This window comes from Carassius carassius, chromosome 16, assembly GCF_963082965.1.
Source record: "Carassius carassius chromosome 16, fCarCar2.1, whole genome shotgun sequence".
Lineage (NCBI taxonomy): Eukaryota > Metazoa > Chordata > Actinopteri > Cypriniformes > Cyprinidae > Carassius > Carassius carassius.
The window spans coordinates 9606794-9633661 of NC_081770.1; the positions used below are offsets into that span (position 1 = coordinate 9606794).

At 37.2% G+C, this 26868-nt stretch overlaps 1 protein-coding gene across 1 annotated transcript; it reads right to left on the reverse strand.

Annotated features, from left to right (window-relative positions):
- LOC132159347 (uncharacterized) lies at window positions 1-26300 on the reverse strand. The gene is made up of 7 exons (XM_059568859.1): window positions 26166-26300; window positions 24582-24911; window positions 5897-6238; window positions 5430-5765; window positions 533-649; window positions 372-397; window positions 1-125 (listed from the first exon to the last, which is right to left on the reverse strand). Exons 1-7 carry the CDS (start codon window positions 26203-26205, stop codon window positions 105-107), a joined length of 1212 nt encoding a protein of 403 aa, XP_059424842.1. The 5' UTR covers window positions 26206-26300; the 3' UTR covers window positions 1-104.
- Between the last annotated feature and the right edge of the window lie 568 nt (window positions 26301-26868).

Sequence of the window (26868 nt, forward strand, 5' to 3'; positions counted from 1 at the left end):
TTCTTCAGATCAGCTAGGGTAAGCCACAGGTGCCTATAAGGACAACCAACCCCATGGAACGGCCGATAGCTTGAACAGAGCGCTTAGTAGCCATCAGTGCGACATCAGTTGCCACGCGCAGATCCCTGATGACGTCAGCGTCAACCACGCTGCCGGCGAGGGATTGAAGCATTTCCGCCTGGAATACCTGGAGTATAGCCATGGCATGAAGAGAAGAAACTGATTTAGCGATTGGCTCCTTCATCCAGAAGGCGGGGCTTGCTGTGATTGAGTGGCCATATTGAGCGTTAAATTTTTCCCCATTCAAAACTGTACGAGTGACATGTCTTGGGTAGTCTATATTCTTTGACCCAGTGTACATAGTATCTCACCTGATAACTGGGTTGTGCCGTGATATCTGTTTGAACAATAGATAAAACTCAATTAAACAAAATAATAATAACAATACAAATAAATAATACTTTTTACATCTTATAAAGATTCCTTTCACACTTTTTTTCATCTTGTTAAATCATCTGTGTGTAATACTCACTATTCTGTCCTGCTTGAAGACGCTTGCGATAGTAAATCACACCAACAGCTGCAGTCACGAACAACAGAACAACACCAACACATATTCCTGCTACAGCAGCTGAAGACTGACCTGAATCTGAAACAGATAAGGACAGACATCATTACTACATCAAGAATGATAATCGGTAGTTACATCAATGTTGTTTTAAGTTATATAAACCGCTCACCCTCCATTAAGTGACCAAAACCGATAGAGGAGGGAAGCGTTCTGGGGAGCAGAACAGGCAAACCAAAAATAAAAAACAATGTGAAAATGATTTTACATAAAATAAAATAAATAAAAAAAAAACAGTGAAAATACAGTGCAATTAGTTCGAACATCTCGCAGTGATCATTCAATAAATGCACAGCTAAACAGATGGGTTTTGAGTGATTTAAATGTGACTAGTGTTTTAGCACATCTGATCTCTTCTGGAAGCTGATTCCAACTGTGGGCAGCATACTAACTAAAGGAGGACTCCCCTTGTTTTGTGTGAACGATTGGTATTTCTAACTGACTCGATCCTAGTGATCTGAGTGCTCTGTTAGGTTTATATTCAGTGAGCATATCTGAAATATATTTCGGTCCTAGGTCATTTAGTGACTTATATACGAGTAAAAGTACTTTAAAATCAATCCTAAATGTAACTGGAAGCCAGTGTAAGGACCTGAGGACTGAGGTGATATGCTGAGATTTTCTGGTTCTAGTCAGAATCCTGGCAGCAGCGTTCTAATGGTCTTTTTGGGAAGGCCGGTGAGGAGCCCATTACAGTAGTCCAGCCTGCTGGTGATGAAGGCATGAACAAGTTTCTCCAAGTCTTGACTAGAAACAAAACATCTAATTCTTGCAATGCTTTTGAGATGATAATGTGCTGAATTAGTTACTGCTTTGACATGACTACTGAAACTAAGTTCTGTCCCCAGAATCACACCAAGATTCCTGATTAGATTTTTAGTTGTTTGACCCCTAGAGTCAAGGTATGCATTCACCTTGAACACTTCATCTTTGTTTCCAAATGCAATGACTTCAGTTTTTTCCTTATTTAACTGCAGAAAGTTCTGGCACATCCAACTATTAATTTCATCAATGCATTGGCAGAGGGAGTCAATGGGGCTGTAGTTATTTGGAGATGAGGCTAGGTACATCTGGGTATCATCAGCATAGCTGTGAAACACTAACCAAAACCATGAGTTTTGTTTTATCATACTTGGTTAAATGAAGTCAGTGTATAGTCAGTGGAGGTTGGTTAAAGGACACATGAAATGTTACTGCATTTCCCTGCTGAAAAAAAAAAACAGCCTTAAACCAGCCTAAGCGGGTTGACAGATTTTAGTTGGTCATCCAGCCCAGTCTTTGCTGGTCAAGCTGTTCAGAAGGCTGGTTTTAGCGGGGGTTTGACAACTTCCTTAGCTGGTCAGGGTTGGGAAACCAGCTAGAACAACCAGTTAAAACCAATTTGACCACCCTGTCGCTTTCTTAGTTTCCACCGCGGTCTAAAGTACCGGGAAGATTAGGCAAATAGACTGGTGACGTAGTACTGCCTGCGTTTATCGATACAAAGTACGTAAATTTTGGACAATCACATCCTCGGTAGTTCAGACTTTGTGCATTCGTCTCTGTATATATGTATATATACAGCCGATACAATGAAACGAAATATTATATCAATTGCTTATATTAATTTTCATTTTAACATATAGATCAACTGAATACAGACCAAAGATAACCTCTTAGATTTACCCAAAACAAATTATATTTGATGTTTTACCACTAAAGAGACATCAGAGCCAGCGGCACACATCAGAAGGACTAGCCGAGGTGAGGCTGCTTTCGTCGGATACATGAGGACTGAGCTCTCGCTGATAGCATGAAGCTTCACCCAGATAGAAAATTTATGTAATTTATAACTTACCCTCATGCTGTTTCAAACCCGTAAGACCTCCGTTTATCTTCTGAACACAGTTTGAGATATTTTAGATTTAGTCCAAGCTCTCAGTCCCTCCATTGAAGCTGTGTGTACGGTATACTGTCCATGTCCAGAAAGGTAAGAAAAACATCATCAAAGTAGTCCATGTGACATCAGAGGGTCAGTTAGAATATTTTGAAGCATCGAAAATACATTTTGGTCCAAAAATAGCAAAATGACGACTTTATTCAGCATTGTCTTCTGTTCCATGTCTCTTGTTAGAGAGAGTTCAAATCAAAGCCATTTGTGATATCCGGTTCGCGAATGAATCATTCAATGTAACTGGATCTTCTTGAACCAGTTCACCAAATCGAACTGAATCGTTTTAAACGGTTCGCATCTCTAATACGCATTAATCCACAAATGACTTAAGCTGTTAACTTGTTTAATGTGGCTGGCACTCTCTCTGAGTTAAAAAAAAAAACAATATCCCGGAGTAATTCATTTACTCAAACAGTACACTGACTGAACGGCTGTGAAGAGAGAACTGAAGATGAACACCGAGCCGAGCCAGATAGCGAACAATAGACTGACTCGTTCACGAGTCCAGAACTGTTTCTGTCAGACGCGTCCGATTCGTGAACCGAGGAGCTGATGATACTGCGCATGTGTGATTCAGCGTGAAGCAGACCGACACACAGAGCGTCTGAACTGAACTGATTCTTTTGGTGATTGATTCTGAACTGATTCTGTGCTAGTGGTATGAGCGCGGGTAAACCGAAGGCTTGAATCAAGGGCAATCATCACCAATGACGCCATTACGTTGAGCGCAAAAGAACCGGTGAACCGTTTTCTTCAACCGGTTTATTGAATCGAACGGTCCGAAAGAACTACTGGTAGTTCTGAAAACCGATTCTTGACTCGTGAATGAGTCAGTCTATTGTTCGCTATCTGGCTCGGCTCGGTGTTCATCTTCAGTTCTCTCTTCACAGCTGTTCAGTCAGTGTACTGTTTGAGTGCATGCATTACTCCGGGATATTGGTTTGTTTTAACTCAGAGGGAGTGTCAGCCACATTAAAAAAAGTTAACAGCTTAAGTCATTTGTGGATTAATGTGTATTAGAGATGCGAACCGTTTAAAACGATTCAGTTCGATTTGGTGAACTGAATGATTCGTTCGCGAACCGGATATCCAGCTGCTTTGTTTTGAACTCTCTCTCACAACAGACACAGAAGAGAAGACAATGCTGAATAAAGTCGTCATTTTTGCTATTTTTGGACCAAAATGTATTTTCGATGCTTCAAAATATTCTAACTGACCCTCTGATGTCACATGGACTACTTTGATGATGTTTTTCTTACCTTTCTGGACATGGACAGTATACCGTACACACAGCTTCAATGGAGGGAGTGAGAGCTCGGACTAAATCTAAAATATCTCAAACTGTGTTCCAAAGATAAACGGAGGTCTTACGGGTTTGAAACAACATGAGGGTAAGTTATTAATGACATAAATTTGCTATTTGGGTGAACTAACCCTTTAATACAGCATAACGTTCGTTCCGAATGCTGAGTATTTAAATACACCGGTATGGCGCTATATTCAAAATTTACATCATAACGAAAATATAAACCGGTTTTCGGTATGAACCGGTTTACTGCCCAGCACTACCTTTAATTTTTACTACCACTACCAAATTGTATGTTATTTATACAAGTCAAATGTTTAAGTCACTACACCACTATGTGCTTAGTGGTGTAGTGACTTAAACATTTGACTTGTATAGGCTTGAATATAGGCTTCCACTGGCTTTTTTTATAATTATTTTTATATATGGGAGTGGATAGGAGTGACAACTGCATTCTATAACTAAAATTATACCATTAAATTTTTAGGACTCACAACTGCTTTTCATTAAAGTCCTGAAGTGTGAACAAAACTGAACTAAACAACTAATTATCTGTAGCTGAGGATTGGACTCAGCGAGAGCTTGATGAGGCGGTGCAAAAATGATGACATATAAAAAATCCTGCCCACCCTAAAGCGATATTAAACTGCATTGAAAATGCAATCCGTGCTGTTCCAAGCCGTACCGTACCGTACTGAGCCGTGCCGTGCCGACTTGTGAAAATCGCCATATGGCTATGTACTCAGTTTTTTTAATTCACAATCACATTTACTTACAGGTAAGTCTCAAAATGTCCTGTTCACACAGCAACTTGCAGTACTAGACCCATCAGTACTAGAACAGCTTTCTAAGTATCGCACACTGGATGCTTCATGTTTATTATCAGTTTAACTTATTTACACCTTTATACTCTGGTCATCAGTTGTATGATATTGACTTAAATGGTAAATGGCACCATCTAGTGAATAAAATATTTTTATTTATTTATTTTTAAGAATAGCAACTAAAAGTTGTGCTCTTAGGAAACCTGATTAAGGTGAGAGTGAAGTGACATTGCGCAAGTATGGTAACCCGTACTCCAAATTTGTGCTCTGCATTTATCCCATCTTAGTGCACAGACCGAGCAGTGAGTTGGGGGTTCACTGCCATGCTCAAAGACACCTCATTGAAGGTGGAAGAGTGCACTGTACATTCACTCTTCCCCACCTACAACTCCTGCCAGTACTGAGACTCAAACCTGCAACCTTCAAGTTATGAGTTTGACTCTTTAACCATTAGGCCATGACCACTGATTTTACTTAATTTACTCAATTTTATTCTAATGTTATTCATTTTACATGTTTTTAACATTAGACTTGTGATCAGTACAAGCTTTTTGTTACAATAGTTTGTCATTTTGATGCCTATGCAAAGCTGATAGATCTGAATTATATTTTAATAATGACTCAAAGCTCACTTTTGTCCACAATAAAAAAAATATTTACTGGGATGATTTAAACATTTCAAAATGTATTTTTAAATTCCTTAATTGGAAATGCATTGAAAGACTATATTTTACTCACCAATTACAGTAAAAATGAATGTTTTCAAACTGGTGACACTGACGCTGCTCTGAAGGATGTGGCTGATGATCTGTAGTTTATATTCTCCAGAGTCTGTGGTTCTGGTGTTTGTGATGATCAGAGATCCAGTCTGATGATCCAGCTTCAGTCTGTCTCTGAATCTCTCTTTACACTGAACATCTGAACAGATCTTACTCTGATCTCCAGTGATTTCAGTGATGAGAGAGTCATTAAAATACCACATCATCACAACATTTGTGTTTTGTGTGACACCAGGATCAAAAGTGACAGATTCTCCCTTCTTCGCTGATATTGTCTTCACTTTATCGGGAACATCTGAAACACAAACCGACAGCTGCTTGAAAGATGTTTTCTGGCAGACACTACATCTTGACTTTCAGCATGAAACACAACATTAGTGCATGCATTGTGTTTCAAAGTTGCAAATTATTTATTAAATATCTCACCAAGAACAGTAACACTGAAAGTCTTCTCACTGATACTACTGCTGCTGAAGATCTTGAGTTGATAAAGTCCAGTGTCTGCAGTGTTGATGTCTGTGATGGTCAGAGATCCGGTTTGGTTCTCTAGATTCAGTCTGTCTCTGAATCTCTCAGTGTCTTCATTACACTGAACATCTGTACAGATCCTGCTGAGATCTCCAGTGATCACAGCGATGCGGATGTCATTAAAATACCATAAAATCTCTTCTTGTTGTGTTGTTGTAACATTAGTGTATATAGTAACTGAATCTCCCTCTGTCACTGTCACTCTGTCTGTAATAACATCTGGAGAAAAACAAAACAAAACTAATTATAAATCCTGAAATAATGCAACAAATAATTCCCACTCCCCTCCTCCTACACATCAAGAACGTGAACGTGAAGAAATATGACTGGATTCATATTTTTTTAATTATATATATATATTCGGGGTGGCACGGTTCAACTTTTTCACGGTTCGGTTTGTTTCACGGTTTTCGGTTCAGTTCGGTTTGTGCCATGTTTATGGAAAAACTATATTTTCTAATAATAATAATAAAAAAAGAATATTCTATCCAACTACAAGCAACAACACAAATAAATACAATAGAGTAAAGATACAAACAATAAACAGTGATTTTCAGGTTTTTTTTTTTTTTTTAGGCAGGTCTAGCATCAGTTTTTAGGTACAGAAATTTATTAAAGTAATCAAATGCAAAACAGCATTGCATATTGGACTATATACCGTATTTTTCAGACTATAAGTCGCACCGGAGTTTGAGAGTGTTCATCTCTCTCTTCACAGTAGTTCAGTCAGTGTACTGTTAGAGTAAATGAATTACTCCGGGATATTGGTTTGTTTGAACTCAGGGGAAGTGTCAGCCACATTAAAAAAGTTAACAGCTTAATGCGTATTGGAGACGCGAACCGTTTAAACCGATTCACTTCAATTTGGTGAACTGGTTCAAGAAGATCTGGCTACAATGAATGATTAGTTTGCAAACCGGATATCACAAACTGCTTTGTTTTGAACTCTCACAACAGACACGGAATAGAAGACAATAGGGCTGGGCGATATATCGAACGATATGATCATGCGCATCTAATCAGTAAAGCTGCTTCCGTGATCACCGCTAAAATCTCCATCACCTGCTTATAATTGGATTGGCATTTAATAGACAGAGCCGTAGATCGCTGACAAGCCACGCCATATCGCGTTCATCATCGCAGATGAATCGCCTTCGATAATGAACGCGATATGGCGTGGCTTGTCAGCGATTTACGGCTCTGTCTATCAGAGGTGGGACTTTCAAGTCACAAGCAAGTCTTCAAGTCATATTCAAGTCCTCAAAGGGTTAAAGCTAAAGAGATAATTAAGTGACTAATTAAATGATGATTGTGCATTAGTGATGAACATCTGCTGTTAACAATCAACATCACTGAAGTAAAGAGAAACACAAGAACTACAACTGAATTTAGCCACAGCCTTCAACTGAAGAAAAAAAGTAAAAGAAAAAAAAAAACACTATGCCACCATAATTGTGGTCAAGGTTTGCTTTAAGTAGTGTCTTGACCCTTTTACTAATTCAAACCAATTTGATTCAAAACAATTGCAATATTGTTTTCGCAACAAACATGTATGCATTACTGAGTCGAACCTTGCAGTAACAGATGACCTTATGCTTTTTCTGCTTATAACTCATGATGACTGAACATCATGAAATTGTGTTTATCTTTGGATAGTAGACTGACACTCAGCTATTACTGAACTGAAGTAAAAAAAAAAATCACAATGCTTCAATGTTGAAAGACACAAAAGGAGACAATTGGATCAGGTTTTTAGACAAGCACACTTATCACACGATCCTCAACAGTGGTGACAATTTTTCATACTGCAGTGCATGACGGGAGTTTTTACTAAGGTTTTACCCAGCATGCAACATTTTGTTGATTGTCACCATTGTTGAGAGTCATATGCGGGTTCTTGATCTCTGTGTGTGTCTACAAAGTATAGTTTTTCCAATTTTGTATGCACTTAGTAGATTTAAAATTCACTTAATTTTTTTTTTCCATAGTGTAGTTTTACTGGGTTGATTATGCCAAACTTAAATAGAGCTAATGCTAATTTGATTGTAATCTGACCACCTATCTCATACTGATTAATGTCTTCTCTCTGCTTTACAGCACCTCATGCAATGCTACATAAAGAGATCTAACGTGATAGTCAAGGGTCAAGAGCCCCACTAAAGCAAACACTGATCTCCATTATGGTTGCATCACTTTAACCAATAAAACATCAACATCTGATCATCTGTATTCTCAAGAACAGCAGGTGTTCATCATTAATGCACAATCATCACTTAATCACTTAATTATCTCATTAACTTTAACCCTTTGAGGACTTGTGATATGACTTGAAGACTTGCTTGTGACTTTAAAGTCCCAACTCTGGTAAAAGCTGAATGTCAGTCAACAATCCAAAGAAGACTATCTCATGATGTCCAAGTCAACATGAGTTATAAGCAGAAAAAGCATAAGATCATCTGTTACTACAAGGTTTGATTCAGCAATGCATATATGTTTGTTGCGAAAACAATATTGAAATTGTTTTGAATCAAATTGCTTTGAATTAGTAAAAGGGTCAAGACACTACCTAAAGCAAACCCTGACCACAATTATGGTGGCATAGTGTTTTTTTTTTCTTTTTTCAGTTGAAGGCTGTGGCTAAATTCAGTTGTAGTTCTTGTGTTTCTCTTTACTTCAGTGATGTTGATTGTTAACAGCAGAAGTTCATCACTAATGTACAATCATCATTTAATTAGTCACTTAATTATCTTATTAACTTTAACCCTTTGAGGACTTGGATATGACTTAAAGACTTGCTTGTGACTTGAAAGTCCCACCTCTGCTGTCTATTAAATGCCACTCCAATTATGTGATGGAGATTTTAGCGGTGATCACGGAAGCAGCTTTACTGATTAGATGCGCATGATCATATCGTTCGATATATCGCCCAGCCCTAGAAGACAATGCTGAATAAAGTCTTAGTTTTTGCTATTTTTGGACCAAAATGTATTTTCGATGCTTCAAAATATTCTAACGGACCCTCTGATGTCACATGGACTACTATGAAGATGTTTTTCTTACTTTTCTGGACATGGACAGTAGGGGTGTGCCGGTACCGAACGGTTCCTGTGCAAATTCCAAATGTAAGTGATCATCCCTATCCCCTTGAAGTGGGGACTTTGGAGTGAGTAGGACACGTGCGTGACATTAAGTAGTCGTTAGGAATGCACTTCGCTAAAGGAGCGACATCATTTCCTCATTATCTTCAGCTGGGATGTTCCTGTGACAGCGCAGCATGTGTCCGTCAGCAGATGTCGCTGTTTTACTGTTATAAATGTTTTTTTTTTTTGTTGTTGTTAGCATAACCGTTGCAAATAAACATACATTTTATATTTAAATACGTTTTAAAAATATGCTACACTGTAAAACCCGACAAGTAAACTTAACTCAAACCGTTTGAGTAAACAGATTGCCTTGATTTTAACCATGTAAGTTTTAAAACTTTGCGATTAAGTAATTAAGTGATTAACTGAGTGATAATTGTGAATTAGTGACAAACAGCTGCTGTTAACAAACAGAATCACCTGAAGAGAAGAGAAACACAAGAACTACTACAACTGACTTCAGACACAGTCTTAGATGAAATCAACTGAAATAAAATACATGAAATCTCTCAAGATCTGATTAAACAACCCCACAAACAGCATCACCAGCTCCACTTATTAATAACCAGACTTACTTTATTTCTGTCAGACGTCTACAGAAGATCTCATTGAGAATGAACTAAGGTTTAGATGTTGATTTATTGTTTCATTTTAAGAAATGTTAGAGATCACTGTTTGTATTACTTGGTCTCTTGATCCGTGACTTCAGTCTTTGTGTTTTCTCTGGCTGTTGTAACCACATGTTTTTGAAACTTGTTAGTTGCATCTCATAAGCCCAGAAAAAATGCCAGTAACCTTTTTTACTTAACCCGTTGATGATAATCATCAAACATTAAGCTGTTTGTTCTGTGACCTTTGATGAAAAGGTTGTTGTCTAATTAGTTATATAATATAGTTAAAGTGACTTTAAACAGTGGTTCTGTGATAATCAGTTAGTATGACAAACTTTCCAAACACTTTGGTCTTTTATGGTGTCAATCTGTCACCACAGACATCTACAATCAACATATGAACCTAAACAATGGTGACCATAATAAAAATGTAATGCAGCAGAGCATGCTGGGAGCCATACCCAGCATGCATTGCATGCAGCATGTGTTTTTTTTTTGTCACCATTGTTGAGGTTCATATTCTGATTATTGATGTCTGTGTGTGACTAATTGCTACCATTGAAGAGAGATGTATATGCATAAAGTGTCCGATAATATTATGTAAAGAGATAACAACAAAGTCATCAGAGACTTCCATCATAATAAACCGAACTAATTACGCAGCACTCTTTAGTCTGATTTTGAAGTATGGACAGCTCCATGATTGATGATTGTCATCACCAGTAAGCTGTATATCAACCAATACCTGTTAGTATTTTTTCTGGGTTTTTGAGTTATAACAAACATGTTTTAGAAACACACGGTTATAACAGCCAGAGAAAAGACTAAGACAGAAGTAAAGGGTCAAGACCCCAACTAAAGCAAACACTGATCTCTAACATGGTTACTTCAAATGAAACAATAAATCAACATCTAAACCTTAGTTCATTCTCAATAAGATCTTCTGTAGACGTCTGACAGAAATAAGGTCAGTCAGGTTATCAGGTGTTCATCACTAATTCACAATTATCACTCATAGTGATGGGATTTATGGCTCTTTGAGGGGATCCGGATCTTCGCGATCCGTTCCTTTCAAAGAGCCGTTCAAAAGAACGGAAATAAGAATATTCAAAAGAATATTTAGTCAGTTTTAAGAAGCCAGCTTGGGGGCATCTCAGTTTATTAGAGTTGTGACGTTCGCGAACGAACCGATTCTTTTGAACGGCTCATAAACATGAACGATGGGAGCCGAGTCGCGGCTGGAGGGGAGCCGTTCTTTCTGTCGTTCTTTTATCCTATGCGTATTTCACACAGATGCACACAAATGAGCTCCTCCGCGAGACAGAACAGTTATAGGGGGAGGGGCGCACCCAGCGCAGGCCAACCCTTTATAGCGTGATGATATTAGTTATTAGTTGTGCATGTTCATTGCAGCCCACTTTGTTATTGTTCATTGACTTGAAGGGGCTGATGTCCTATTTGCAAAGTTTACAGTAGTAATAGTATGTAGACATTTCCATTTTATTTATTCTAATTTTATCTACTTTAAATATTTTTTGTTTTCTATCAAAATGTTCTTGTGTGATAACAATGTTCTTGTGTGAAAGTGTTTGTAGTAAAAGCTGTTTTGCACAGAAATTCATTGCAGCCGGCTTTGTTTTTGATGTTTATTTGAGTAAGTATTGTATGAATAACATAAGTCAACGTAGCTTTACACACACACACACATTTTGTACTAAAGGTAAATCCAAAATAGTGATGTCACTGTCTAAGCAGAGGGATTTGTGCAACCCTATGGAATATAGTCCACACATGACAAATGAGGTAATAATCAATATTTCAGAATAATTCAAACTCAGATATTGGTGTGTGATATCTGAGTTTTAATTATTTGACTACAAATCTCACCTCATTTTTCCTCCCAGTGATTATTTCCAGGATAAACTGAGATGCCCCCAAGCTGGCTTCTTAAAACTGATTAAATATTTAAAAAGAGCCAAAAGAGCCGTTCTTTTGAACGGCTCTTTGAAAGGAACGGATCGCGAAGATCCGGATCCCCTCAAAGAGCCATAAATCCCATCACTACAGTTTATCCTGGAAATAATCACTGGGAGGAATGATGAGGTGAGATTTGTAGCCAAATAATTAAAACTCAGATATCACACACCAATATCTGAGTTTGAATTATTCTGAAATATTGATTATTACCTCATTTGTCCTGTGTGGACTATATTCCATAGGGTTGCACAAATCCCTCTGCTTAGACAGTGACATCACTATTTTGGATTTACCTTTAGTACAAAATGTGTGTGTGTGTGTGTGTGTGTGTGTGTGTGTGTGTGTGTGTGTGTAAAGCTACGTTGACTTATGTTATTCATACAATACCTACTCAAATAAACATAAAAAACAAAGCCGGCTGCAATGAATTTCTGTGCAAAACAGCTTTTACTACAAACACTTTCACACAAGAACATTGTTATCACACAAGAACATTTTGATAGAAAACAAAAAATATTTAAAGTAGATAAAATTAGAATAAATAAAATGGAAATGTCTACATACTACATACTATTACTACTGTAAACTTTGCAAATAGGACATCAGCCCCTTCAAGTCAATGAACAATAACAAAGTGGGCTGCAATGAACATGCACAACTAATAACTAATATCATCACGCTATAAAGGGTTTGCCTGCGCTGGGTGCGCCCCTCCCCCTATAACTGTTCTGTCTCGCGGAGGAGCTCATTTGTGTGCATCTGTGTGAAACACGCATAGGAAAAAAGAACGACAGAAAGAACGGCTCCCCTCCAGCCGCGACTCGGCTCCCATCGTTCATGTTTATGAGCCGTTCAAAAGAATCGGTTCGTTCGCGAACGTCACAACTCTAATCACTCAGTTAATCACTTAATACTTAATCGCAAAGTTTTAAAACTTACATGGTTAAAATCAAGGCAATCTGTTTACTCAAACGGTTTGAGTTAAGTTTACTTGTCGGGTTTTACAGTGTAGCACATTTTTAAAACGTATTTAAATATAAAATGTATGTTTATTTGCAATGGTTATGCTAACAACAATAAAAATAAAAAATAAAAAAAACATTTATAACAGTAAAACAGCGACATCTTCTGACGGACACATGCTGCGCTGTCACAGGAACATCCCAGCTGAAGATAATGAGGAAATTATATTGCTCCTTTAGCAAAGTGCATTCCTAACGACTACTTAATGGCACGCACATGCCCTACTCACTCCAAAGTCCCCACTCCAAGGGGATAGGGATGATCACTTCCATTTGGAATTTGCCCAGGAACCGTTCGGTACCGGTACTAGTACCGGCACACCCCTAATGGACAGTATACCGTACACACAGCTTCAATGGAGGGAGTGAGAGCTCGGACTAAATCTAAAACAACTGTGTTCCGAAGATAAACGGAGGTCTCAGTGGTTTGGAACGACATGAGGGTGAGTTATGAATGACATAATTTTGATTTTTGGGTGAACTATCCCTTTAATTTCCCGGATTTTTATTTAAGACATTTTAAGACTTTTTAAGGACCCGCGGGAACCCTGCTTTTTTTTAAGAACCTTTATTTTTAAGAGCGTTTATCTGGATTCATCATGTAACACATACAAACAAACAGCAGAATAACATAATTGATTTACACATTACCTTACTGTAACGTTACAGTTATGAGATCTGATGTATAAGATTTAAACATTTATAATGCAATATAACTATCGAACACGTCTGAGATGGTTGGATAAAAGCGTCTCTCACTCAAATAATTTCGTGTCGATCATTATTCGTTTTAATGGTTGATTTCTCCAGATCGTAACATAAAAAGTCTTCCCATTAGCGAGTAAAGACGACACTGAGATCAAAATAAACCGAAGCATTTTTTTCACAAAAATGATATGACAGTTGATTCCGAATTGTTGCTCGCTGCTTGTCTGCCGCTTCTGAAGTTTAAAATCATTGGTTACCCGTAAGCCAATCACGTTCGTTCGGAAGTGACGTGTGTTATGCGCCTCACGCTCAGCCGCCTCACACTTCCGCTGTAAACACAGGAACACTGCGAAAACAAAACCATCGAGCGAAATACCCGAGGGAACAGTTCACAATCACAATTATCGCCTGCCTGGAGTTTCTCGCTTACGATAATAGTTGATACATGTAACTTTTCCCAAAACCTGCCGGGAGGTCCACAACATCACCTCCATTCAAAGTGAAACAAACACTCTTCTTTTTCGGGCTTCAGTTGGCAAATAAACCTCCGTCCACCCTCAGTCCTCTTAACGAGAAAAGAAGAAGAAAAAAACATAGAATCGCTTATTCAGATTGGTGCTTGTCAAGAACTGAAACCGTAATATCTTAATATTTCTACCTGAATTTACCTGAGTTTTCTCTATTTCATTCTTCAATTAATTGTTTTCAACTATATATTCCCTACAGTACATTATAGCATGTTCAACTGATTCCCTAACACCACATACCTCACAGCCCTGTTGGGTGTTTCTTTATTAGATGCATCTTGTAAGCCCCAGTCGTAACCTTGTTCTCCTCTGCTCTGCTCCTACCTGATTCTCTTCCTTTCTCCACTATTGGCTGTATTTGATACAAATGTCTGCACTTTGAATCTGTGTCCCAATGCTTCTGCCATTCTTTCCAAATGTTCTTTTTAATAATAGATTTAATTTCAGACCCACTGAATGATATCTAAATGTCAACATTCTCATGCTCTACCACTTTTTTTGCAAGCTTATCCGCTTCTTCGTTTACACTCAACCCAATGTGAGCTGGAACCCACAACGAAATGCACAATTATACCGTTTTGCTCTAATGAATATAGTTCTTGCATAATTTCTATTATCATCTCTTGTCTTGTTTCTGACTTCTGGCTCATTTAAACTTATTAGAACTGCATTAGAACAGAATCTGAACATACTATCGCCTTGGATATTTTAACTTCACTAATCCACCTCATTGCCATAGTTATAGCAAACATTTCTCCTGTATATACTGACAGACAATCTGATATTCTATTTTCTTTTCCCATTTTTATCTTGGGTACTGATCCCACACCCCCTGTTTCTGAGTCTTTTGAAGCATCAGTGAATATATGCATAAACTCTCCATACCTTGACCCCATATATTGACTTACACTACATATCTCTGTCTCATCGAGCCCTTCCTCTTATCATCTTTCTAATAATAAGATCGACTTCTGGTTGGCATAACCCACATTGGTACTGGTGATGAGGGAATTCTTATAGCATACCCAACCTCTTCCAGACTCATTGCTTTCATTATCTTCCCCACTCTCTATCCAAAGCCTCAATACTTTTTCTGTAGGATGATTTTCACTCCGACTTCTTAAGTTTGCCCAATAGGATGCCATTAACTGTTGTCTTCTTATCTGTAGCTGCATTTCTCCCATCTCTACTTGTACCGCTGAGACTGGAGAAGTTAGACATGCCCCACAACATATTCTTATGGCTTGATACTGAATTCTATCCAATTTAATTCAATTAGTTTTATTTGCAGAGCAATATACTAGACAACCATAATCCAATATAGATCTTATCATGGCTATGTTTATAGTTTTTAGATCCACTCTATCTGCTCCCCATTTTTGGCCCGATAATACCTCATCACATTCACTACTCATTTACATCTTCCTACCATCTTTTCTATATGTTCTTTCCATGTTAATCTTTTGTCAAACCATACTCCAAGAAATCTAACTATATTAACACTTTATAGTTCTTTATATAACTTTAGCTTAATATCTACTTTCCTTTTTTTTATTTGTGAACCGTATTACTTTTGTCTTTTCCACTTTCATTTTGATGTCACATTTGAAAGAATCATGTTCCTGTTTTACTTAACATTTATATATTACATTAATCTTGAGTGCTGGACATTTTTGTGACAGGATTTTTTGTTTTGTTTTCCTTTAATGCTTGTCTTGTAATATTTTATGTGTAAAAATTTTTTATACTGCCTTTTTGGCCAGGACTCCCTGGTAGAAGAGATTTTTATCTCAAGGGATTATTCCTGGTAAAATATGGGTTAAATAAAAAATAATAAGTTTAATGCACTCTGCATTTTCCTTATACTATACTCTATATTTTTTCCTTTATACCAAAGAGCCCCGTCATCAGCAAACAATGATTTCCCCAAACTTGAATGTATTTTTGAGAAAACATCATTAATCATGATTATAAATAACAGTGGACTTATTACACTGCCCTGGGGACTTCCATTTTCAATTGCTCCACTCGATGATATATTTTCCCCTACTTTAACCCTTATTATTCTTCCAATTAAAAACTATTTGATCCAATTTTACATTCTACCTTTTATACTCAACTTCTCTAATTTGATTAATAATCCCTCTTTCCACAACATCTTTCCATCATATGCCTTCTCTATATCAAAGAAAACAGTGATAACACTTTCCTTGTTTACAAATGCCTTTCTTACTTCATCTTCTAAAGATACTATTGAATCCAAAGTCCCCCTTCCACACCTAAATCCGCTTCGATAAGGAGAAAACCAGCTTCTTTTTCCAAATGATATGTCAGTCTATCAGTAATCATTCTCTCTGTTACCTTACATAGATGAGAAGTTAAAGCTACTGGACGATAACTCACAGGATTACTTGGATCTCTCCCAGGCTTTTTAATAGGTATAATTAATGCTTCCTATACCTTCCATCAATATTCTGTTATAAAAAGACAGAATCACCTTCATAGAACGATCACTGAAATGCTTCATCATAGTATAACTAACTCCATCCATTCCTGGGGCAGATTGTTTCGTTCTTCTAATTGCATTTCTAAGTTCATTAGGGAGAATGTTAGATCTAGTGACAAATGTTCAGTCTCTTTTATCCTCAAGAAATCAGGATACTCCTTTAACACATCTTTCCTCGATTCCTTACTCTGTTCTGTCAAATTTTCTGAGTTATTTATTTTAACAAATGTACTCCCTGCTTTTAAATCAGATACCATTGTTAGATCTAGCACAGACTTTTTACATTTACCCGAGTATAATTCCCATCATTTAAACATACCAAATTCCTCTTATCTATCAACTCCTCCACCACCAATCCATTACCATCTGTCACTAAACCTCCCCATAACGTACTCTGTGCATTGAAATCCCCACACCAAATAACCCTCTCTTCATTTTGACCTTTTATTTGAACCAACTCATTCAGCAATAACTTCTTACATGGATTATGAAAGTTTATTAATACATATTTAAATCCATTTACCCATATCTCCACCACCACATAATCCTTTGTCTCACCTTTACCTAACACTCTGTATTGTATACCTTCCTCAATAAGAGTAATACACCCTCCTCCATTACCCTCCCCACGATCTCTTCTCTAACTGACATATCCTTTTATAACAAAATCAAATCTGGGTTTAGGCCACGACTCTTGTATACATATCAAATCAGGTATAATTTCCAACTCATTAACACTTTTAAATTCTAATCCATTGGCCACAAGACTTCTAGCACTCCATTGTAAAATTAAAATCATCTTTACTATTCATACCATGTTTCCTGACTTGACTGGGATTCATTCACCAGTCCATCCCTTATCTTGACCCATGATATATCCTTTACTCCTATGGACCCCTCTGCTGCCCTGACTATAATCTGAATCTTAATCGTCTTTTTTCAGTTTGAGCTGTACAATTTACTACCTCAGCTATGAATAACAACAAATTCAACATCATCACTCTTACCTACCAGCTCTGAGGTAGCCTCATTCCTTACCTCTGTTCTCATATATTTAACTTCTTCTTTTCCCTTATTTCTTTCATCAACCACTTTAGCAGCTTCTGCATAAGTCACATTCTTCTTATTTGCACCTCAATTGCTCTTTTCCTCACTTCACATCCTGCAAACGCTACATTATGATCTCCTCCACTTGATTCCTGCCCCCTCACACTTCCCATGTCATGTTCCCCTCCGCATCTTGCGCACCTTTTCCTTGATTTACACACCGTGGCCACATGTCCGTACTTTTGACAATTATAACACCTTAAACGTGGGGCTACGAATGGTCTAACTGAAAAGCTGATAAAGCCAAGTTTTACCTTATCTGGCAATTCCTCCCCTTCAAATCTAAGTTCAACTGACAGACTCTCCATTCTATTCCCTTCTCTGTTCATAAATATTCTCCAAGTATTTTTTCTCCGCTTATATTACTCTTAAGCTCTTCCATACACGCATCTAATGGCACTCCAGTTATTAATCCACTTATCCATTAGTGAATCACATTTGTTTTAATGGCACTATATACATACATCATTCATAATCATTTTCATTTTAAAAAATAGTAAAGAATATATAATCTTACAATAAATGTAGAAAATCGTGTTCTTGTTTTTGTGCTTAACTTTAAGGCATTTACTCCTCGACTGAAGCAAACTATACAACATCTGACATGGAAACTGCTTAAACCGTTATCATACAAATAGCACCAATGATCCTTAAATCTCTTAACAAATCTGATATTACACACTGAACACGATAAACCAGAGAAAGAGCATCCTTTAAGAATCCTTTAGCTTTATGCTTCAAGAACAGAACTGAAAGAGATATCTACAAAAACATCTTTGTACAGGATTACCATTTACAGACACTCTCCATCATCTTAACAAACATACATCAATAAAAGTCCTTCAAGTGGACCTGAAAAGCTTTTTCACTCCTAGTCAGTCAAGACTTGAGTTCTGGTGAAGATGGCTGACTGAGGACAGCTTGCTGCGTTAGATTGTCTGTGAAGAGTGTTTGTGTTTCACAGTATAATATAATACGAAAACACAATATACAAGAACATTAACAACATACACAATGACCTGAAGTATATGTGTGTTCATTCAAAGAAAGGGCTTTCTATGAATTAATTAAAGAAGAGTCAGTTTTTATAGCAGTATGTTTCAGAGAGAACTGTCTTTCTGAGGTGTTGTGTTAGCCACGGTGACCAGGGGTCTGGAGTCATTCAAAGACATCCTAGTGTGTTTATTACCTGAGGTAATACATTTGTATACATACTGAGGTAATTACATTTGTTGATCTAATGAACAATTCATTTGTTACATCACCGGTTCTTTTAAGGCGCACCTGATTATAAAGCGCACCTTCAATGAATGGCCTATTTTAGAACTGTTTTCATATATAGTTTGCACTGGATTATAAAGCGCATAGAATAGAAGATACTGCAGTCAAACGTTTGACTGGGTTTGTGTTATGCATCCACTAGATGGAGCTGTGCTAAAGGGAGTGTCAACATTTTGACATAGCTCCTTGATCCATATATAAGGCGTTTTTTGAGAAAATTAAAGGCTTTTAAGTGCGCCTTATAGTGTGGAAAATACGATATTATGGGATGTCACATTGGTAGTGCCCTTCGATTGAGGGTTATTGTGATTATGGGATTTCATTAGTGGTTCTCCCTCATCACAGGATATAACATCAGAAGTGTCCGTCAATTGAGGGTCATTGTGATTATGGGATGTCACATCAGAAGTGTCCTTCGATTGAGGGTCAATGTGATTATGGGATGTCACATCAGAAGTGTCCTTCGATTGAGGGTCATTGTGTTTAGGGGATGTCGCGTCAGAAGTGTTTGTCGATTGAGGGTCATTGTGATTATTGGATGTCATTGGTGGTTCTCCCTCATCACAGGATGTTACATCAGAAGTGTCCGTCGATTTAGGGTCATTGTGATTATGGGATGTCACATTAGTAGTGTCCATCTATACATTGTGGGAAGGAGACACATGTTTAATTTATAAATTTAAACAAAGACAAAAAGACTAGATAATTCAATAATATAAACTGTTTATACAAGCAACACAAATTTATAAAGATACTCTAAATGATTCAGTGTAGCTTGATTCAGTTATTTCTGATAACAAACTCAAAGATACATTTCCAACAAACTCACAGAATCTGGTTATTAGTGAATCACATTTGTTTTTAATGGCACTATATACATCATTCATAATCATTTTCATTTTAAAAAATAGTAAATAATATATAATCTTACAATAAATTTAGAAAATAGTGTTCTTGTTTTTGTGCTTAACTTTAAGGCATTTACTCCTTGACTGAAGCAAACTATACAAAATATGACATGCAAACGGTGGAAATTGAAATAATGCTATACTGTAAAAGATATGTTCTAATAAAAGACATTTGTTCTCTAAAAGGTTATACTCTAGTGATGGGAAGTTCGATTCTTTTCCGCGAACCGGTTTTTTCGGACGGTTCGATTCAATAAACCGGTTGAAAAAAAACGGTTCTTTTTCGCTCAACATAATGACATCATTGGCGAGGACGTAATGGCGTCAAGTCTATCAAACATTCAAATATATAAAGTCAGTAATCATAACTTTAGTCAGTTAAAACCTCATAATGATGAAAAGTTTACAATTAAGTTTTACAATAACGCACCCAAATACAGTAACAGCAATAATGTGCATACGAGGATTTACGTCTTGAAGTTATAAAGTAAATAAATTAGATGTCATCAGTGCAGAAACCATTATTCACTTTCTATACATAATCCATTGTGATGTTATTAAATGAACTTACTTTTCGCCAGATTGCCCTTCATTCAAGCCCTCGGTTTACCCGCGCTCATAACATTAGCACAGAATCAGTTCAGAATCAAATACCAAAAGAATCAGTTCGGTTCAGACGAGCTGTGAGTCCGTGAGCTTCACGCTGAATCACACATGCGCAGTATAATTAGCTCCTCGGTTCTCTAATCGGACGCGTCCGAAAGAAACGGTTTTTGGTTCAGTGTACTGATGATCCGAAAACCGATGCAACCGGTTCTTGACTCGAGAACGAGAATCACTCTAACCCCCAATTTCCACCAAATGCGTAACGGCTGCGTTACGGCTCCGGCACGGCGGCGGAGTCAATAGGTTTCCATTAAAAGTCAATGAGTGTATTTCCACTGAATGCGTTACAGCTGCGTTCCGACTCCGGCGATCCGCAGCCCTCCGGAGCAGATACTCAGAGCTTCTATTTTTGCCGGATGCCGGAGCGCTCCGCAGCACTACAGGGCAGAGTACGCAGGACAGGAAGTCGAGTGACAAAACAGAACCGCCAGAAACAAAATAAAAGATCCGTTTAATTTTCAAAATAAAATACACCGCGCTCATATTTCCCTACACTACACCTTGAAAACGTCATAATGGGCGGAGACAGGCTTGTTGAAGTTTTAACCCCGTTGACACGATGGATGAAGAAATGAAAAGAGAAAAGAGTTCCATCCTATACTCCTTCGGATGGAAAACTGTTCCTGGTTTGGTAGTTCTGTTTATAGAAACTAAATATCGCGCGATCACACCAGAATTCGCGAGATTACATGGGGCATCGTGACGTCAGCTGTCAGTAATGACCGCAGCCGTTCCGCAACAAATACGGACCTGGTGGGTATTGACGGAACACGGAGCTGTCACGCAGCGGAGCCGTAACGCAGCCGTTATGCATCTGGTGGAAATTGGGGGTAACCGGCACGTGCTGCAGTTCAGTTTCATCAGCTGCTCTCCTCTGTTCATGTTCTGTTTACTACAAACTCAATTTGTGAATGTGTCATCGTTAACTATAAATACAGTACAGATATTTCATAAATCATCCCTCATTCCTATTAAACATAGAGTCTTAATTATTGTCCAACTTCCCTGAAAACACCTTTGGCCTATACATAATATACAGATTAGAAACCTTCATCTTCATCAAAAAAAATTTGTCAAAAAAATCATTCATCAAAAAAAAAAAATCTAAATACAAAATATATATTTTATCACACTTTCTGAGGTTTAACAAAATGCTTGAAAAATTACACGCATGCGCAGTATCATCAGCTCCTCGGTTCTCGAATCGGACGCGTCTGACAGAAATGATTTTCGGTTCAATACTGGTGATCCGAAAACCGATGCAACCGGTTCTTGACTCGAGAACAAGAACTGCTCCAGCAGTGGGCGTGTTCGTTCGTTACCTGGCTCAGCTCGGTGTTCATCTTCAGTTCTCTCTTCACAGTAGTTCAGTCAGTGTACTGTTTGAGTAAATGAATTACTCCGGGATATTGGTTTGTTTGAACTCAGAGGGAGTGTCAGCCACATTAAAAAAGTTAACACCTTAAGTCATTTGTGGATTAATGCGTATTGGAGACGCGAACCATTTAAAACGATTCAGTTCAATTTGGTGAACTGGTTCAAGAAGATCCGGTTACATCGAATGATTTGTTCGGGAACCGGATATCACTATTATACTCTAAATATAGGGACGTAGTTTGTGGGGGGCATGGGTTGAGACCCCCCCCCCAAAAAAATAGCTAGTATTACTCACACACACACACACACACACACACACATTTTATTGTAGGCTTATTTATTATTGTATTTTTTGTCTAACTGTTTGTAGATTTTATTATAACTAATCTGTTAAGATAATAGATTTTAACTATAGATTTGTACTGAAACAGTTTTTTAAGTAATTATTTGCCTGGTAATGATTAATAGGCTAGTCCTATTATGCATTAACAAATGCTACAATTAAGACCTATGGTACATTTTTTATAAGAGCAAGTACAAGTCAGAATCGAGAGCCATGTGTACAATCGGTTCTAATGATGAGTGATGGAAAAACCTGACCTTCACATATTCACAGAGATGACACAGATTTAATCATTAAGAGCCTTATCATTCCTGTAATTATATTCATAATTACACTGTTGACTCATCCCTAACACCTGAACCTACTCTTAAACCCAAACCACCGAACCTGTTCCTAACCCTCACTCGTATCCCACCAGAACAGCGGCAAAAGTGTTTCACAATACAATATGAGCACAATAAGTGCACTGAACTTATTTGTTTATGTAAATAAATAGTAATATTTAAAATAATAATAAAATAAATTCTTACCATTGTTCTTCATTCTGAAACTAACTTTATTATTATTATTCACCACCACAACTTTATTTTTAGTACGCCTTCTATAGCATTTCTATTCCCTAGACACGGGACACAATATAACATACACAGAAAACTTTACATACACAGATATCAAAGATCTGAAACTGTTGTAAACTCAGTTTTTGGAGATTAATTGCACACAGTATCTCACCTGTTCATTGGTCTTCTTCCTGCATCCTGTTTGAACAATAAACGCAATTAAACACATTGACTTTGGTTGATTAGATACATTTTCTAAAGACATTTTTCTTTTACACAATAAATGTCATATTTCCATCTTAAATCAGCCGTATGTAACATATACCATGCTGTCGTCTGTGGAGATAGTAAATCACAGCAGCAGCTGCAGTCACTATCAGCAGAACAAGAGCTGCAGATATTCCTGCTACAACAGCTGGAGACAGACCTGAATCAGGAACAGCTGGAGACAGACACTTGTTATTACTACAGAGTGACTACAGAGAGTCAACTTTACTCATATCTTTCACTGATTATATTTACACTTTTTCATCATTATTTGTATAATATTGATTTAACTAATCATTTATTGAGGAAGAACAGCTCAAACAGTGTTACAGCAATATGAGCTGAGAGTACAGCAGCACCGAAAACTGATTAATTTGATGAATTTATCCATGTTAGTAACATTAAACTTCAAATACGTATTTTTTCTGAAGAAAAAAAAAACTTACGTTCAAGTGAAAGAGATAATAATAAAGAGATGATATCTCAAAGCTAATTCTTTCATTTAGAGGAATGATTTATAATATTGAACTGTACTCTAAAACTGTTTAAGGGTGAAGGCAGTGAATTATTACGTTACACTCACCAGAGACATTAACACTGAATCTCCTCGTGATGCTGAATCCACTGCTGATGATCTGTAGTGTATAATCTCCAGAGTCTGTGGTTCTGGTGTTCATGATGGTCAGAGATCCAGTCTGATTCACCTCCAGTCTGTCTCTGAATCTCTCATCAGCATCTTTACACTGAACATCTGCACAGCTCCTACTAGGATTTCCATTTATGGGAATGTCATTAAAATACCACTTCACCAAATCATCTGTTTTTTTTTTATTACATCAGGATCCAAAGTAACAGATTCTCCCTCCTTCACTGACTTTCTCTTAATTTCTTCTTGATCAGCAGCAGAAACATCTGAAACACAAACCAACATCTGCTGGAGGATCTTTTTGTTGAGGAGAAAAATAACACACAGCATTAAAGAACCAAGGTCTCAAAAGCAATTACTCACAGAAGCTTAAACTCGTTTGTCAAGTGGCCCTTTTGAAATTCTGTTTATCGTATATGACGTGGTGTATGTGTGTGCGGTGATCATTATTTTGGTTGTAAATGTCATGTGTTTGTTGTTTGTTCAGTTTCTGTTTCTGTATATTTCTGTGTGCTTGTGCTGACAGAAGTGCGGAGATAGAAAGCTGCCTGTCAATCACAGCACACTATTGAACAGAGTTCTCTTTCACTGCTTAAACAGTCAAATATACACAAGTATCCTTCTTGGTGACAATTCGTGTAAAAACAACTGGTTATGGCTTAACTGAAAACAGATTTGTGTCAATACATACTTAACCTTACATTTTTTGTTTGTCAATTGTTTTATGTTTGCTAAGGTGTCCTTAAAACCTTGCTATAGTGTTTTGGAGAACTAAAAATGCAATGAGTTTGAATAGACCAGTTTCAACCAATGACAAGAAAAGATGAGAATCTGTCCTCTCCACAAAACACTACTGCAGAATGCCACTGCTTAAATACACACAATGATGGGCTTCAAACACATATAACCAGCTCTTAAAAATTCATTCAGTTACCATGGATGGTGACATTGAAGATCTTGTCACTGCTGCTGCTGCCGGTGATGATGATCTGTAGTTTATATTCTCCAGAGTCAGTGTTTGTGATGTTCATGATGGTCAGAGATCCAGTCTGATGATCCAGATGCAGTCTGTCTCTGAATCTCTCAGTATCTTCATTACACTGAACATCTGTGCAGGTCTTACTGGGATCTCCAGTGATTCGAGCGATGCGAACACCATTATAATACCATTGCACTTTGTTGTCTTGGGTTTTTGTAACATCAGTGTGTAGAGTGACTGAATCTCCCTCCATCACTGACACATCTATCTTCACAGCGGATGCACCTGCAGAAGAAATAGAGAATACATTACAAATGTCAGACCAAAAATTTACAAAAATGGAGATACAAATGGCATTGACAGTACATGAAGTTTCAAGTAGGTCTACCAAATAGCAGTAAATACTACAGAAATTAAATAACACTGAGTGATACCAAATAAAACGCTGATTTGTTACACCCCTGACTATTTACACATTCACTCTTCAAACAAACCTACACGTGTCTCCTGGATGACCTTGTAAAGCCACATTTGATTCATACACACTCACTTTATTCAAATGGCATATAAGACTTATAAACATTCAGATTTTAGTTTGACAAAAAAGTGTTAATTTCTCCTATCGCTGTATCAGTCTCAGACAAGCTTGTTAATATTTTGTTAGGTATTCATTAGATAAATGGAAGAATAAAACTACTTAAAGAGGTTGTTCCGCATTATTGAGCAGGTCACAGTTCTCACGCAATATGGACGAGGAAGAAAAATGAAAAGCATGAAACAGTGGAATGTCTTGCAAAAGGCATGAAAACAACTAATAAACTAAATAAAAAATAACTGAACTCTCAAAGGATTTGTGAGTTATCTAGTGGACATAAGAACTAGTTTTTCCAGTTTCGTATGAATCCCAGACTCTGCAAAGTATGAAGCGGTACATTCCACAACATTCCACACATTGACAAACATGGTTTCAATTCAAGATGACTAATGAGGAAGTTTTGTGTTCTGAAACTTAAAAGAATGTGTTTTTCAAGTACAATAACCTGTTACTGTATATGTCGAAAGATCAAGGGAATTATGATTTCTCAGTTCATGGCCCCTTCAAACAAAGTAAGCTATTTTATTATTCTACACTAAAATTATGCTAACAAATAGTTGCACATACAGTACTAAATCAGCTGGGCCAGGAACAGAAAACATTTATTATTTATTCAATAATTTCACATTGTGGCCATATGTAGGCTACTAATTTACAGGTTTGGTTTGTCTGTAGTGTTTGTGATGTGGTGTTATATGCAATTACATCATAAATGCATTTAACACTACATCACAGTCTGTGTAGCTATTTAACATGCGGACAAACTTGATGTTTCTTTCATTAAAATGAAAATATTTTTCATAAAACAACTTCATATTCCGGTAGCTGTGAATACATTTTTAAAACAAATAAAAAATTTTTTAAAACAACATGTCATTTCAGTCCAGCAACTTACTTTTTTTTCGAGTGTAAAGTGATTAGAGCTGAGATAAATTATATCTTACCAGTCACGAGCAAAATCACTGTCATCCAAAAATAATTCATTTTCACCTCGGTCCTTCTGAGATAATAATGAAGTTGAGCTTAGTTTGTTCAAATGCCACCAGCACCGCCTTCACTTCACTGTCTGCAGTTAAACTGAAACTAACAGCTGACGGAGTTTTGAAGCGGAGGGCGGAGTAAACATGAAAATTCAGAAGATTCCTGTCTCGCCTAAATGCGAAAATATTAGTGTGTTTTCATCGGATCACAAACACTTTTCAACAAAAAAAATTACCTTTCAGCTTTGGAAAAAAGGTTTTAGATTCATAAAAGATATTACTTATCACAGAAATCCTATGACGTGCTTGCTGTGTTGATCAGTAGACCTGTCCATAAACCCCTGTACAAGTAGAAGTCTTGAGTTCACCTGTTTGTTTGTTTTAAACATGACCAAGTCTTTTATATTTATAAATGTAATTTATGTAATGCAACATCTGTTAATAAAACTTTTTAAACGGAATCAATTGCTGTCTTTATTCATCAGAAGGAATCTACTTTTATCTTTGAAATGAAAATATACAAATTACTGTACACTGTCAGAAATAGGGGTACAGTAGGAGTCCATATCTGTCCCCCAAGGTACAATCTACACTAACGTACCCCAAAGGGCTTATTATTGGACCTCAAGGTACATGTATGTACCTTTTTGAGGGTCAAAAAGGAACA